The 16,016-nt window shown below is 38.7% G+C and overlaps 1 protein-coding gene across 1 annotated transcript; it reads left to right on the forward strand.

The window, feature by feature from the left end:
* The first annotated feature begins 5,435 nt into the window (after positions 1–5,435).
* LOC103713239 (mitogen-activated protein kinase 10) lies at positions 5,436–15,199 on the forward strand. The gene is made up of 10 exons (XM_008800101.5): positions 5,436–6,290; positions 7,797–8,205; positions 10,104–10,231; positions 10,384–10,443; positions 11,883–12,032; positions 12,146–12,301; positions 12,467–12,678; positions 12,798–12,899; positions 13,958–14,124; positions 14,217–15,199. Exons 1-10 carry the CDS (start codon positions 6,267–6,269, stop codon positions 14,666–14,668), a joined length of 1,860 nt encoding a protein of 619 aa, XP_008798323.2. The 5' UTR covers positions 5,436–6,266; the 3' UTR covers positions 14,669–15,199.
* Positions 15,200–16,016: the final 817 nt, after the last annotated feature.

Consider the following 16,016-nt stretch of genomic DNA (forward strand, 5'->3'; position numbering starts at 1 on the left):
AATATAATTCTGAATCATAGTAGATATTTAAATCAAACCAATATTGGGTTGGTAAAAAATAGATGTCATATAATAAGAGGAGGCATAATAGCGTTACACATTCTAGACTTATTTAAAATAATAGCACGGTGGTTTACAAAACAAGAGAGGAGACCGCCCAATTCATAAATAGAATCATATACTTCAAGCCAATTGATCATGGTGGATTTACACTTGCTCATACTTCGAGTCTACCAGTGAAGAGAAAAATTTTGCGGCACAGCAAGCTAATCTCACCATCCTGACTGGCTGACTCTATCAGTAGCCTTACCTGAAGATATGGATAAATTTATTTCTCCTTTGGATGAGGACTTGCTCGGGGATTTGGATGAGAGGTGGAGAGAACAGAGAATGCCATCACCAAAAGCCTGACACGTTGTACCTCGAAAACGTAGCCGATGGGAGCCGCAAGCTAAACGGCACCGACACCGAGCGAGTCGATGTCGGACGGAAAGGGAAATGCGAAGAGGCTTCACGGCGTTCGATTGGATAATATAAAATAGAAAAGAGTAGCGGTAACGCTCATGTGATAGCAACCGCTGCGGGTGGTTCTATATACACCCCCCCTATTGCTAAGGACACCCCCCAAAAACCAAAAAGAAAATACCCAAACTAACCTTTAGTGTAATTACCATATTGCCCTTGAAATTTTTTTAGTACACCCCCCCTTCCTCCTCCTCCGTTTCGTTTTGAAAAGAAAAAAAAAAAACACCCCTCAAACCCCCCCTTAAACCCCTCGATCCATTTACATCGTTTAGGCGATCTTTGAAGGAGATTTAAGCCCCATTCGAAGCATGGACAAGCAACTAGTGATTTGGGACGAAGAATCGGCCGCAAAGGTACGTGTTCCACCTTGTTTCGAAATTTTTTTTTTTCACGGTTCGTGCTCCGTTCGGCACTGGATCGCCGAACAAAAGGCTTCTGTTCGGCTGAACAGTGCCGAACAGAAGCCTTCTGTTCGGCAACCCTCAACCGAACAGATCTGTTCGGCTGCACAGTGCCGAACAGAAGGCTTCTGTCCGGCACTGTTCAGCCGAACAGAAGCCTTTTGTTCGGCGATCCAGTGCCGAACGGAGCACGAACCGTGAAAAAAAAAAAATTCGGGAGAAGCCGGTGAGGTGGTTCCGGGAGAAGCCGGCGAGGTGGTCGGAGATCGGGAGAATGCCGGCGACGAGAGGGAGAAGGGGGAACGGGGGGGTTTTGGGCGTTGGCGAGGTGTTTTGGAGGGGAAGAGCGGGGTTTGGGGGGGGTGTAGAGAGCAATTTAGGTGAGGGGGTGGGGAGGGTGGGGGGTAATTTAGGAATTTTTAATTTTTTAGGGGTGTCCTTAGCAAATGAGGGGTGTAGAGAGTATTTAATTTTTTTTTAATTTTTGGGGGGTGTCCTGAGCAATAGGGGGGGTGTATATAGAACCACCCAACCGCTTTACGTTAGGTACTCTGCACGCTTCTGAATTTTTCAGAATTTAGATGGTTACTTAGATTAAGGTTCGAACACCACCTTTGCTCAAAACAGAAACAAAATGGTTTCAACAAAATCACTTTTTTTTTTTTTTTCCTTAGAGAAGGAGAAAGGAAGGGACAAGCCCACTCTCGTATAGCCGTCTCCACTGTACCCGCATCGAATATTCTTCAGAAGAATATTCGATGCGGGCAGAAATGACCGTATATTGGGCATCCCGGCCAATTTTACTCATACTTTCTCCATCCATGAGCCCAGTTCGGTGATTTCTTTAAGCTTTGACACCTAGCACCACCGAGGCTATCAGCGGACCAGTAACCCTTCCAAACCCTGTATCCAAGCAGAGAGCATCCGGTCTCCACAATTTAATCGACGTCCGTGCATTTCGAACTCGGAACCACTTGATTGGAAATAAAACTCTGTTCCACTGAGCTACCATCTCAGCGGCCAACAATATCACTTTCAAAAGTTCACTTATGCTTTGCCCATGAAAATTTTGTGCCGGACAAATTTTGTCCCAGAGATGTGAAAATAACATTGATTATTCTTATACAATAGGCTCACTATAGTTATCAATATATTATAACAATTATTTCAGAGAAGCAAACGGGGACGCAGACTGAATGGCTTCGTATATCGCCAGTCATTCCGAAGGGACTTTATGGGTTGGAGAATTCTAATTTTATTAGATGTATCCATACTAAATATGTATGAATCATCTATTTCAGCAGAAAAAAAACTATACATATTACAACAATCATTTCGGTAAAAATAAGATAGCAAAATCATTATCTGCATAAATTAATCGGCAACTAAATTGATAAGAACATTATATTGCAATTGATCGAATTTAGAAACATTACTTTGTTATTAACTAAGAAGAACATTTTTTTCTTTATACAATTATTATGATAGAATGACATATATATAAAATCAAATAGCAAGTGCCTTGGATATTATTACTGGTAGTAAACGACACTGTAATTTTCTGGTATAGTGGCTGTTATATAATGTTCCAAGCGCCGTAACTTTGGACCATGCTGTGGACCAAGAAGAGAAGAGACAGGGATTCCCATCAGCACTCATGTGCCTGCATGCAAATAGCGCAGAAGGCAAAAAGATCATTTGTTAAATACCGCGTTAGGCTCTCAGCTGCTTTATTGAATACAAGAGAGAAGTATGTACATGTGCCAGAAAAACATGGGGATGGAATGTACAATATGAAGGCAGGAGGGGAATAAGTAACAGACAGTGAGAAAAAATAGACGAAACAGTAAGCAATATGATGAGGAAAAGATTGTACCCAACTGATAGTTAGGAGTTGAGTTCAACTTTCTATCAGATTGGTCTTTGTTTCAATTTAGCTTCCTACCAGAATGCTTCATTTCTTTGTTGTGAGTTTCCAACAATTGAAGAAACAAGAACAACTCTTCAAAGGCAGCATACTGTACCATTGGAAATTCAACAAAATCAGATGAAGATATTTCACTTAAACCACCACCGTGATAATAACTGAAGCTCGAGATTTGACAAATGATAGGAAGCAGAGATTGAACAGGAGCTGTAGCTGAAAGAAACAAAATTGTTATTTCTCAGTCATTGAAGAGGTTGATTGCAGCTGCGGCACAAGTCGAAAGCAGGGCTGATCTGTTATGCAGTTTCTTTCCTTTCAAAGACTGCATAATAGTGGAATAGTAGCCATAACATAATATGCTTCAATCATATTTAACTTTTAAGAGGATGTTTTATAGAAGATGTAGCTGGCTGGAACTTCATCCTATGCAACTAAGGCGGAACCATGTTGACAAGGAAAAATAGAATTCTCTACTTGAGCAATCTAAAATGAGAATATTTTATCGGAAAAAATTAGCATAGAAAGCCTCCCTTCATTCTTGTTCTTTTTGACTTCTAATACATGACTCAACTTCTTCTATTATTGATTAATTAAGATATATTTTTGTTTGGATCAAAAACGTAACGATTTGGTTCAGAGGGATGAGTTTTTTAAGGAAGGTGTGTAGCTTTAGATTAATATTATGGACAGCCTTGGCGATGGTAGGTGAGGCTTTGTGAGCTCTCAATAGTATATGGTGAGGTCCTCAGGACTGGGGATGGTGAAGGTATATGGAAGGACTATATAAAAAGGCCGTCCTCTTGTGTCCTTCAACTCTTATCCGTGCGCATGGCTTGGTCCCCATTCTCTGACCTCTGAACTCAAAAGCCAGACACAGCTTAATGGACAGCCAGCCCCACTGTCTTCTTAGTTGGACTCTTAGTACCGTACAGCTATATTTGGTGCACTGCAGCGCCAAAATAAGGAAGTTGTAGGTTCAAAATTAGGACCCGAACAAAAAATCGAATTGGATAGGAGTTACTCAGGATTAGTTCTGATCCAACCTGACCCATTTGTACCCCTACCAATATATGGTTGGAACATTGGTATAAGAAAGGATAAAGATGGTAATGAACTACTAATTTGAGATGTTCAATGCTTGGAACGGTCTCAAGTAACAGCTGTAATAGCATTAGAATGGTGGCTTCAATTGTTTGGGAGGAGATCCATCCTTAGATCCGGCTCCTAAGATTATTCATGTTCTGGCGAAAACTATACCATGAATAGTTCAGTATGTCTATTGCATAAGAAATTTTTCGCTTGGGAGAGTTGGTACTATTAAATTTCCATTACTTGTTGGGGTTAGTATCTTTGTGATCAAGTCTATTCTTTGATTGCTTTTGTTAATTGGTCCACATTGAAGTACGACGAGTCATTATCGGTGCATTATTTTAAACTTGTGGTTGGCGAAACCCCACACCTAACAGGATCGAACAAAAGATAAGCATCTATTGATGGATATTTCTGCAACTTTTAGTGGGGAAAGGATGGACATAGGTTAGGACCATCGCAACTAAATATTACCATTTCTTATTGTGAAATGATTGGTCTGGCTTTGTAACCATGATGAAGATTTTCAAACGGATACAAAGTTGCTCTCTTTGAAGAAAATGATGATTAGGAACTAACATACTAGATTTTTTCAGGATACTGTAAAAATCAATCAATGACAAAGCATCACAATCATTTTAGTCAATTATGATCAATCATCTTAATTCCCTCAATAAATAGAATATTTCTGCAATTTTTCTGGTGGGAACATTCTTCATTAGAGAACATCATCACTACACTGCAACTCTGTTAAGATCAGTTGAAAAGAAATACTTGGCGTTGTATAATTAACACATGGCAATTTGATAATTTATGCATATGCATGCCCATATACTTTTATGTTTCCATGATGCACCGCGGGCGATATGGGCTGATCTGAGTCATGCACGATGAGTGCTACAGATTAGCTCAATTATATTGGAGGACGACTCGGCTATCGTGATCAGTTAGATTTAGGGCCACTCGAGCGATGGTGGAGGGAGACACCTCCTGCTTCGGAATATTTGGGCGATGGTGAAAGATGAAGTGACATTTCAGATTAAACATGTGTTCAGAGAGACCAACGGGGCTGTGAACTGAATGGCTTCTTATGTGGCCTGCTACTCTGGGGGCACTGTGGGCCGGAGAGGGAGAATTGCTTACGGCATTCTACAACTTATTGTTTCTAATTTTATTGGATGTGGCCATATTCGTAATATATAAATGTCTGTATAAAAAAAAAAAAAAAAAAGAAAGGAAAAGGATTTACATAAAATATATGTATAGATGTATGAAAATTCGAGTTCATTAAATGAAATAGGGGTTATCTATGACCCAATTTATACACCTATCAAGAGTCTTCATAGAAAAGCATGATTTTAGTTGAGATATCAGTCGGAAAAACCTGCAACGGTTGGTTCTAGAAACACGGGACTTGAAACCTAAAAAAATAAAGAATTAGTTGAGACATCAATACTTGTAGCTAAAACTTACCACCCCCATTAAACTCCATCAATTCAAGCAGAGGGAAGATTCCACGGCTCCGACCTCCGCCTGCCAGCGCCGAGTCCGGCAGCACGCACGCAAACGCAACCCGCCAAATCGGACCGGATCCGCTGGCCGCGCGTTCAAAAACGCCCCCCAACCCACCTTATTTACCCCATACTGCCACTTCCGTATATACGACCCCGCTTGCCGGTGAGGGGTATTCTCGTCCCCCGAAAATATATAAACGCCCCAGAGTCATGACCACAAGAACAAGAACCCCACTCCCTCCTCTCCCCCATTCTCTTCTTCTTCTTTCTGAAAATCGAAGCATAACCCGCCCAGGATTAGGGATTGGATCCCCTCCCCCCCCCTTCCCATTTATCTCTTTCGCTTTAGATATCTATTTCGATCTCGGCCTCGGTCGATTGGTGGAGTGGTTCTTGAGCGGCGGACGTACCGGAATTGTGTGGCACTGGGCGCGGCGGCAGCGGTGGCGGAGATGAAACAAGCGGGGAGGAGGAGGGGCTTCTTCTCCACTCTATGATTGGAGCGGCCGGCGGCCTCGTCGCCCGCGTTGTCGTCTCGAGGGTGGTGGAGTGCATGAGAGATCGGCTTGATCGGCTTGATCGGCTTCGGTGTTTATATTATCCGGAGGATTGGCGGTGGTCGGGGCGGGACTTCGGGCTGGTGATCCGGGGCACGGGTAGCTGGGACAAATGTGGCTGATTTCCCGTAGATCTTTCGGTTTCGAGAGAGATTTGAGGAGAGACATCAAGAACAAGGGAAAGAGTGGAACGTGAGGCAAGAAGAGGGAAAGGCGAGATCTTGAATCTTGGGGTTTGGAGATCTGTGAAGAAATGCAGCAAGATCATCGAAGGAAGGTCAGATTTTTTCTCGACCTGTTCTTAGGCTGTTGGTTTTGCTTCTCTGTTCGATTTGGGTATGAGACTGGTTTCTCAGGGGAAGTCTTTTCGTAGACGAACTGGATTGGCGATGTGCTAGTAAATACGATTTTTTTGCATCGTCCGGAATCGTTCGAATGCTGGTTGTTTACTGTTCAACTTTTTTTGCTCGTTTTCTTCTTCCATAATTCTCCTTTCTCGATTCCCTTTTTCTTCTTGCAATCCTCTTCTTCTTTTGTTTCTTATCGTCCATGACAAGACTGTTTCTAAGAACCAGGTTCCACGCTCACTTCCCGCATTTTTTTATGATAAGTTCTTCCTCGCTTTTCCTTTTTCTTGGAATGCAAATATTTTTAGTATAAAAGGTAGGTTTCCTTTTGAGTTGTTTTCTCGCATCTCATGACCTCAATCAACCGCCTAGTTTTGCCTGTTTTTCTTTTTCATAGTGGCGTACCTTCTACAGAAGTTATTGTTTTGTTGGACTGCCTGTTCTGTGTGGTTGGTGCGATGGGGGCAGGTCGTGTTCTGAGCGTAAGCAAGGAGTTTAGGGAATTCTCTTTGTTATTGTTGTTGTTGTTGTTTCTATTCTTGTTTCCATTTTCAGCATTGATGAGTGCGAAGTTCAGTTGAATTATCATTAGATATGGTTGAAAATTTTCTGGTATTTTGTAAAGAGAGATAAACTTTAAGATTGAGAGGCTTGACACGCCTACATCATGTATGAGATGGTTCTTGGTGTTATTCTTTGATGCTAAACTCTTAAACAATTTAGTTTTTGAAAATTCAATAAATCTCAGTCAATGCTTGTGTGACTGGCACAGGGCCATGCATGCCAACTGTCACCTGTCCTTGAGGACAAGTGGATCAGTGCATATGTGACAGCAAGAAGAACCCTGCTTTAACAATGTTTCTTTGATCAGGAAAAAATTGCTTCCTAGCTCCTTGCATTAAGTGAAATGTATAATTGTGAAATTCTCTTATACTTAATTTGAATTAAAAAGGTTTTTTCTTTAACATAAAAGCCTGCTTGGCAACTTTCGCCTTTTACTTTTTAATGTTTTTATAAAGTTCTAGGAATTTAATTTATTTACATGAAATTCCGTTGACTGTTGAACTATAGATGTAATGAAAATTGTTTATGATATAATCTCCAAGAGCTCTAGGAGAGTTGCGGGACTCTGAGAAGCCAGTAGTTCACTGTAGTTCTTTTCAGTCATTTTTAATTGATTAGCAATAATAGAATAAATATATGTTCTGTTGGTGTTATCTTATAACTTTTTCTAGGATCTATACACATTTTGAGAGAGATGGACATTACATGGCGATGGCCTTTTTAGTAAAATCTGCTGTTAAAATTTTATTTTGTTTCCATTTTCTTTTGATTCCACATAAAATCTTTTTTCCTCTGCCGTTAGCATCGATAAAAGTTACCTGCTGTATTGCTGTAAATGTCATCGGTTATTGCAATTGGATGACTTTTTGCAGAGTTCATCAGAGATGGAATTTTTCACTGAATATGGTGATGCCAATAGATACAAAATTCAGGAGGTCATTGGTAAAGGAAGCTATGGAGTTGTGTGTTCAGCAATTGATACACATACTGGTGAAAAAGTGGCAATCAAAAAGATACATGATATCTTTGAACACTTATCTGATGCTGCTCGGATCCTCCGTGAGATTAAGCTTCTCAGGCTTCTAAGACATCCTGACATTGTAGAGATCAAGCACATTATGCTGCCTCCATCAAGAAGGGATTTCAAAGATATTTATGTTGTTTTTGAGCTCATGGAGTCGGATCTTCACCAAGTCATCAAAGCTAATGACGACTTGACAAAAGAACATTATCAGTTTTTTCTTTATCAGCTTCTGCGTGCTTTGAAATATATCCATACAGGTTTGAACCTTCATATTATTACCAAACATCATTTGTGCCATCGAGTGATTTGATATAAAATTTTCTTCAAAAAAATTCTTATTGAACATTTTTACCCATTGAAGGATATAGTGCCTCTCTGCACATAACTATTGCTAGCAACTTGTACCATCTGTAGCTGGGTCTGGTGTTAACAAGACATCTGATTTTGTTAATGAATAATTATTAAATGTTAATGAAGGCAAATCTTCTAATCTTTTTTTGCAATGTCCATTTAAGTATCATTAGATGTTGCCTTTGTTTGTTGAACTTTCAACCCAAATTTAAGTCCCTCTTCATCTTTAGACATGCTACTCTCTTGTGAACTTAATAGTCGTGCATCTGTTGGACTTTACATTCTAATTCACAGTTGTGGCATAATCTTTATCCTTAAGTTATCATTTATTTTAGAGCATCTCATGTTATTCATGCCCCCTAACTGTCTACCAGAATTTGTTCAACATAAATGACTGAAATATTCACCTTAATGTTCGCTGAAAAAAATTGCTACCTTAATCAGATTCATCTAAATATCGAACAGAATTTGGCAAGTGGCTTCAGTATAATATGCTTGCTTTGTAGTTAGATATTGTATGATCTTGCTTGAAATAGGTGATAAAGAGAGGAAATTAAAACAGGCTGTCTTGCCTTTTGTTTCTATCGGGAGGAGGCTGAGAAATGCAACTGCTGAGAATCGAAGGAGAGAGCTGAAGAGAATGGAGGAATAGGATGAAATTTAGTTGAAAGAATCATTTGTACACTCAGATTTAAGTTTGTTTTGGGTAAAGCTAGCTACACTATGACAATTTGCTCCATTTAGTTTTTGTTATCATGTTTGAACAGACGAGTTTACTGTCTCTTGCTACAACAGTCACTCTTTCTTGTGTCTTTCTTTGACATATTCTAAGAGACGGACAAGGGAGAAGAAGACGAGCCTATTAACAGTCATTTTGACGTGTCCAACCTATAATTAACCATTTCTGGCAGTGTCTTGTCTATCTCATTCCATGTAAAAATTGAAGTCATGATGTCCGATCTAAATTTACCTGTATTACAATATGCACTATCCAAACCAGATTGGTTCAGGGAAAAGAATTGCCCCGCCCTTGATGTTCCCTGGTCACTGACATGCTGCGATTACACATTTGAACTCTTCTTAATCGACATAATTCAGTTATAACAGAAAAGTTATCATTAACCTTCCAGTTATGCTACATCATGAATCAATATAGATGAAAGCAAACATTTTGTGGATTTTCTTGGTAAGACATTATGACTGTGGCAGTAGCAATAGATCTTTTCTTTTTTTCTTTTCCTTTCTTTTTTGTTTCTGCTTCAATTGGTTCCTACTCCTAAAAAGTTTCATTCATAGTTCTTTTGTTTATATGGTGTCTTGTCATGAAATATTGTTTATCAGTTAATTCTCTTTTTTTTTTTTGACAAAATCTTATCATTTCTATCAAAAGTATGAGGTAAGTCTATACAAGAGAGCTAAAATTTCCTTTCAGTTTAATAAATGATACCATAAAAAATCCCACAATCATCAGGCAGTGGGTTGTCATCTGAGTCTATTTATTCAGTTTTCACTGTGCATCTTGATTTAGGTGTTTTGTATGCTCCAAATTTTAGTATTTTAATGTTCCATTAATTCTATCTGAGTTATCATGTTAGTGTGCATTTGCTGCATTTATTAGAAACCCTTGTTTATGAAGCACAGGAAATGCTTATGCTTTTTGATTCATTATTTAGTGGGCGACATTTATATTTATGATGCCTTGTCAATCTTGTGCATTATTTGCTTGATGGAATATACTGTAGTTTATTATTGGTAGCGTCAAGAGTGTTTGGCATGGTTTTAATACAAACCCATTTGAGTGCAGCTAATGTTTATCATCGTGATTTAAAGCCCAAGAACATACTGGCAAATTCCAACTGCAAACTCAAAATTTGTGATTTTGGACTAGCGAGAGTTGCATTTAGCGATACCCCAACAACAATATTTTGGACGGTATGTCAAGGAGTTGAGTCTGATTTTCTTATGTCATCTTCTAATCTATTTGCTAGCATCTAGCTTATTTAGATACTCAATTGCCATTTTAGTTCATCTCGAACCAGTCTTTTACCTATTTTCACCTTCTGAAGCACCATTATTTTATGCAGGATTATGTTGCAACCAGATGGTACAGAGCTCCCGAGTTATGTGGATCATTCTTTTCTAAGGTATGCTTTGCACCGCTCCATAATTCTCATTACAGTATGATTTTGAGTTTCTATAGGCTAGTAATTTTTTTATTCTACTGTTGAGTGAAAAAAGCATCCTATATTGAATGTGCAGAACTAAAAAGACCATTTAATATTTATCTTTGTGATGCCATTTCATGCATTAATCAGCATTTTGCAACATGGCTACACTTAGATTGGCCTTTTGCATAGGTTTATTATGTTTTTAGGAATCCTATCTGAGAATTTGCTGACTTTCTTATGAAATCGTGCCTGTTCCATGGTCTTGGGTGTGTTCTGTCTCTTTTCCTTTGCTTCTTTAATGTTTTTTTTTTTTTTTTTTTTTTGAGATTGATCTTGGGCAGTAATGTGCGTAGTGTGTTTCTTCCTGATGTCTTGCTATGTTAAGCTTCTTTCCACAATGGGATGTTGTCTAGTGACTGGACTGTGGGAAAATCCATTTTCAGCATGCTGCAGGAACAAGTTTACTAGTGAAAGTATGTCTTCTAGATGGGCTTTTAGTTGCACTTGATCTGATGAGATTTTTTGTTAGTAAAATTTTCAAAAGCATCAGGAATCCCATCCAGCCTCTGCTATAATGATTTTCCCTCAAGCTTCTTCTCATCTTTTTATTTCAGCGATGCATAGACCTTCTTCATCTCTCATTTTCCAGACAAATATTCTGAAGATGACATTGGCCTTGTTTTATTGTCCTTCTTACAAGGAATGACTTTAAAGAAGCTCCTGTTATAAAACAATGCTTGCCAAAGACATTTTAATGCTATTTTGAAGGTATACAGATGACAGACTTACAAAACATTTATCTAATGTCGTGCTATTTTTTCTTTGCTTGCATAATGACATTGCATTTAGTTTTGATTCTATCAACCATTCTGTACTAGTGGTACAACCTCCAAGTAAAAATTTAATAGTTGGAAAGAGCACCTTTGACCTGTATGGGCAGCACTCTTGCTCCTTCCCTGGGACAGTCAGAGATTCCATATGTAGTAATGAAAATTGTAGGCCATGGGATCTACTTGGCTGAGGAGCCACTTCAAGATATATATGACCTTGTTTCTAGAGGGAAGATCATCAACTGGACATGTATCAACCATTATCCTCTTTGTTTGTCAAGTTGATTATCTGTTGTGGTCTTCATGTACTCCTGGTAGGAGTATTCTGATGCTCGAGAACCATCAAAACATCCTAAAATTTGGTGATAAGGGCCTTTATTTTAGCGGGTTTCTCTAAAAAGCTTTCGAAAATCTAAAATAATTTAATTAAAAAAATGCTTGTTCAGGCAGAATGTTAAATTTCTGAAACTGAAATATCATATCTTAGGGGCACTATGTGTTGAGGTTTGATGTTAGCTTTCTGTTCATGTCTTGGAGTGTTTTGTCTTTCTTGATGAGACTGAATGGTTATTTCGGAAATTGCAGTACACTCCTGCTATTGATATATGGAGCATAGGTTGCATTTTTGCTGAGATATTAACAGGCAAGCCTTTATTTCCTGGTAAAAATGTGGTTCATCAGTTGGACTTGATCACTGATCTTCTTGGAACACCTTCCTCGGATACAATATCTCGGGTATGGCAGTATTCATTCTATGAATGTACATTATGAAGGTGGATTTATACTCTAGGCTAGAACATGAGTGCTGAAGGTCCCCTCATGTAATGTTCATCTGTTTTTGTCGTCAGGTGCGAAATGAGAAGGCAAGAAGATACTTGAGCACTATGAGGAAAAAACAGCCTGTACAATTTGCACAGAAGTTCCCAAATGCAGATCCTCTGGCACTAAAACTTTTGGAAAGACTTTTAGCGTTTGATCCTAAGGACCGGCTAACAGCTGAACAGGTATGCATATTTAGTCAGATGCATTTCCTTCTTCACTCTATTCTCATTTTTTTGCTTGAGGTTTCTTTAATAGTTTTAATGTTACATCAGTTATTTATTATGCGGATAGCATCATAAGAACTTGTCCTCTGTACATATGATTTTCCATATTTGACATTTTATCAGGCATTGACGGATCCATACTTCAAAGGCCTGGCCAAAGTGGAGAGAGAACCATCTTGCCAACCAATCACAAAGATGGAGTTTGAGTTCGAGCGCCAGAGAGTGACTGAAGAAGACATTAGGGAACTTATCTTCCGTGAGATATTGGAATATCATCCGCAATTGCTCAAGGACTATGTTAATGGAACAGAGAGGACAACCTTCCTCTATCCTAGGTTTTGCTTTTGCCAATTCTTTCTTTTCCTCTCTCCTGTTCATTCTATATTCTGATTCACTGTAAATGTTCTTACATTTGTAACTATGGTAATGTTATCTGTCTGCCTCTTTTATGCAGTGCCATTGATCAATTCAGGAAGCAATTTGCTCACCTCGAGGAAAACGGTGGCAAAAGTGGGCCAGTGCTTCCATCAGATAGAAAGCATGTTTCTCTTCCTAGGTATTATTCCCCACATTCCTACACATGTAGCATTTAGCTATCATGAAGATGATGGCATCTCATGATTTTTGTCTTGTGCTTGTGTTAAGTGGATAAGGTGTATGTAAGATATCATTTGTGTCAGGCACATAGTTGCAGTTGCATATTGCATAGGTTTTTTGATTTTGGTCTCAATGATTAGGCATCCTGAGGAATGACAGCACACCTGTGCTCAGTATATTTGTGATATCATTGCATGATTGGTAATGAAGGGTTTCTAGGAATATATAATATCAATGATTGTGCTGCATGGGAACTTGCAGATTGTGTTGAATGCTGTAACCTACACCTATGGAGAGTAATCTTGTTCTGGTGGCAAGTTATTGGTGAATTTCTATTATTACAGTGGTGGTTGATTGTGTCTTACTTTCCGAATATATGGTGTTTGGTAATTATATTCCCTTCCCTGATGATTTACATGCCTGCTGATCTGAGCCATGACAGGAGGCATAAATATGAATTTGGGTTATGCATAAGAAAAAGAATAGGATATCTTGAATCAGGAACTTGGACAATATTTTTTATTCTGATACTAGGGCCTAATATATAGCTGTTTGTCCCTATCCCAAGCCATACTTGATCTAGGAGGGCGCTGATAGGAATTGTAGGAACTATATATAGGAAGTACCAAAATCGTGTGTACTTTTTGAAGTACTGTGAGTTGGAAGTCTCATAGAAAATGGTTGGTTGATATGTGATAACAAGTTATCTGAAGCATTATTTTTTTGATTGTAATATAACAGGATAGCTCAGTTGTCTTTTCTAAGGCTCTAAGGCTCTGGTTAGTTTATTTTAATGGTTTATGTTCCATTCATTCTTGTTCTGCTTAAATGTCGGCTGCTTGCATAGTTGCACACTTTCCATCATGAGGTTTCTGTTGGAATGCTTGTGGATTTGTAATATCCAGTTGTATTTCTGTGGTTGATTGATTTAAGTCTTTCCATATATGTATTCCCTTTTCCATCAATATTTATTTATTTTTTTGCAATCCTTGTTATTTTTTTTCTTGTATCTTTCAGGTCTACAGTTGTCTACTCTACTCCATTTCCTCCCAAGGAACGGCCTAATATGGCTCTATACAGAGACCGGCAACCCTCAGATGAGGCACGTAAGAATTATCGAGAAACAGAAAGGTTGTCGGGAAATATGTCAAGGGCTTGGCAGGCACCTCAAAGGATTCCAGCTAGTACGTGCTTCAGTACAAAATAACCATAGCAAGAAGCAGCTATCATCCTAGTGCTGCACTGATAATACCCCCTTTTTTTTCCCTCTGTTCAGCGAAGCCGGGAAAGCTTGTTGGCTCAGTAATGCCATATGAGAATGAAGGTCTCAAGGATTCCTATGATCCAAGAAGGCTGATAAGGAATCCTGCGCTTCCACCGCAGCCTGTCATTCCTCCAGTTTACTGTTTCCACAGGACCACGGGCAAGTCGGAGAGCTCTGACAGAGTCGCAGCAGAGGTGGAGAGGGAGTATGTACAGCACAGACAACCCCAGCAGTTCATACCTACCAAGATGGCCCCAGACGTAGCTCTTGATATGAGGGCTTCGCCCTTCTTTCTTTCAGGAGGGAGGAAGGCTGATCCAGCTGACAGGATCACAATGGAGTCAAACTTGCTGCAGGCAAGATCCCCCTATGGAATTTCTGCAGCAGCAGCAGCAGCAGCAGCTGCTGCTGGTGCCCACAGGAAGATCGGGGCCGTTCAATTTGGATTTTCAAGGATGTATTAGGCACTCTATCAGTATGCCACAATCATTGTGCCCGCTCCGTTCCAACGGATAATGTATGTACATGCTCCAAGTGGAAAGAAGGGGAAAAAATAGCCAAGGAAAAGAAGAAAAAAAAAATTACATGAAGTGGCGATTGTTAGTGGAAATGGGCATGCCCTGCTGTTTCTTGGCCTTCCATGCCCTCTATAATCTTGGGACCGCTGTTTCGCCAATCATGTGAGGGCGGTCTCAGCGAAAGCTGCGAAACTGTCAACTTGCGGGGAAATAACTCACAGGAGACTTGCAAAAGGAAGTGGGGTTTTCTTTAATTTTATATGTTAGGAAAGCCCCCACACTGTAAACCGGTGAATCACATCCATGGCGAGAATTTTGGTGCTCAATTTTCACTTTATTAGAACTGCCAATGCGGTACCTTTCTGGTCCATCACATATTTCCAAGTATTCCAAAATTCTGGAGCTTTACTCTGACCAAGCTTTTTGGATTTTGAATATGTTTTTAAGAGGATAATGATATTGGCTTTATTGATGATACTGAGCTACTGCACATGGTATGCCGACACCCATTATCAATGGTTTTCATTCGAAAATTGGGTTGGATTTGATTGCACAGGCTATATCATGATTAAGTCGCCTGAATCATTAGTTTGGTATAAGCAGTTCCTCACGGATATCGCACTTGTTATGCCTTGTGCTGTGCGTCTGAAAAAAATAAATGAAGATGAGCTATTATTAGTATCCAGGATTATTGTTATGATATCTGGGCCATTACATAAAGGTAAGAAAATGAAATAGCTGAATCATATTAAACTATTTAACTAATTTAAAAGATTATTTTAAAATTTTGTAGACTTGAGAGATATTAAATAAAATTGATCCTAAGTTGAGAAATTATTTAAATATTTTTTTTTCTAAAAAAAAATAATAGTTTACTGTTTGTTAATAAAAAAAAAGGACTCAATTTTATTCCATGTTATTTTTCTCTTTTGTTATTTGTAAAAGTAAAAGTAAAAAATCTGATATAAAATAGATATTTAATTCTTTCGTTTTTATTTTTTATTTTAAAAATAATTTTTTGATTTATAAGAAATGAAATTTTTTTAACTGGATGAAAGAAGAACGAGATTGGAACCTATAAAGGATTCCGTGCTCAACATAATACCATTATATTGGTGTGGATAGTAAGATAGGGTTTTTAAAATATTGTTTGCGGCTAAACCTGACATCTAAACTCAGCTCATAGAAAAAAAATAGTTTATGGACCAGTTCATGAACAGCTCTGATTCATCTTTTTTTTTTTTGGTAAGAAAAAGAGCATCATTACTTTTTCAAAAATTTGATTTAAAGAAAC

Source organism: Phoenix dactylifera, chromosome 9, assembly GCF_051530095.1.
Source record: "Phoenix dactylifera cultivar Ajwa chromosome 9, Ajwa_hap1_PhDact_Kaust_v1.1, whole genome shotgun sequence".
NCBI classification, from domain to species: Eukaryota; Viridiplantae; Streptophyta; class Magnoliopsida; order Arecales; family Arecaceae; genus Phoenix; species Phoenix dactylifera.

What these genes read in the sequence shown, in the direction of transcription:
- LOC103713239 (XM_008800101.5), top strand. Translation starts at nt 6,267, where the DNA reads ATGCAGCAAGATCATCGAAGGAAG. An exon ending in AGCAAGATCATCGAAGGAAG is followed by an intron (nt 6,291 to 7,796) that starts GTCAGATTTTTT and finishes GACTTTTTGCAG; the next exon opens with AGTTCATCAGAGATGGAATT. An exon ending in ACCTCAAAGGATTCCAGCTA is followed by an intron (nt 14,125 to 14,216) that starts GTACGTGCTTCA and finishes CCCTCTGTTCAG; the next exon opens with CGAAGCCGGGAAAGCTTGTT.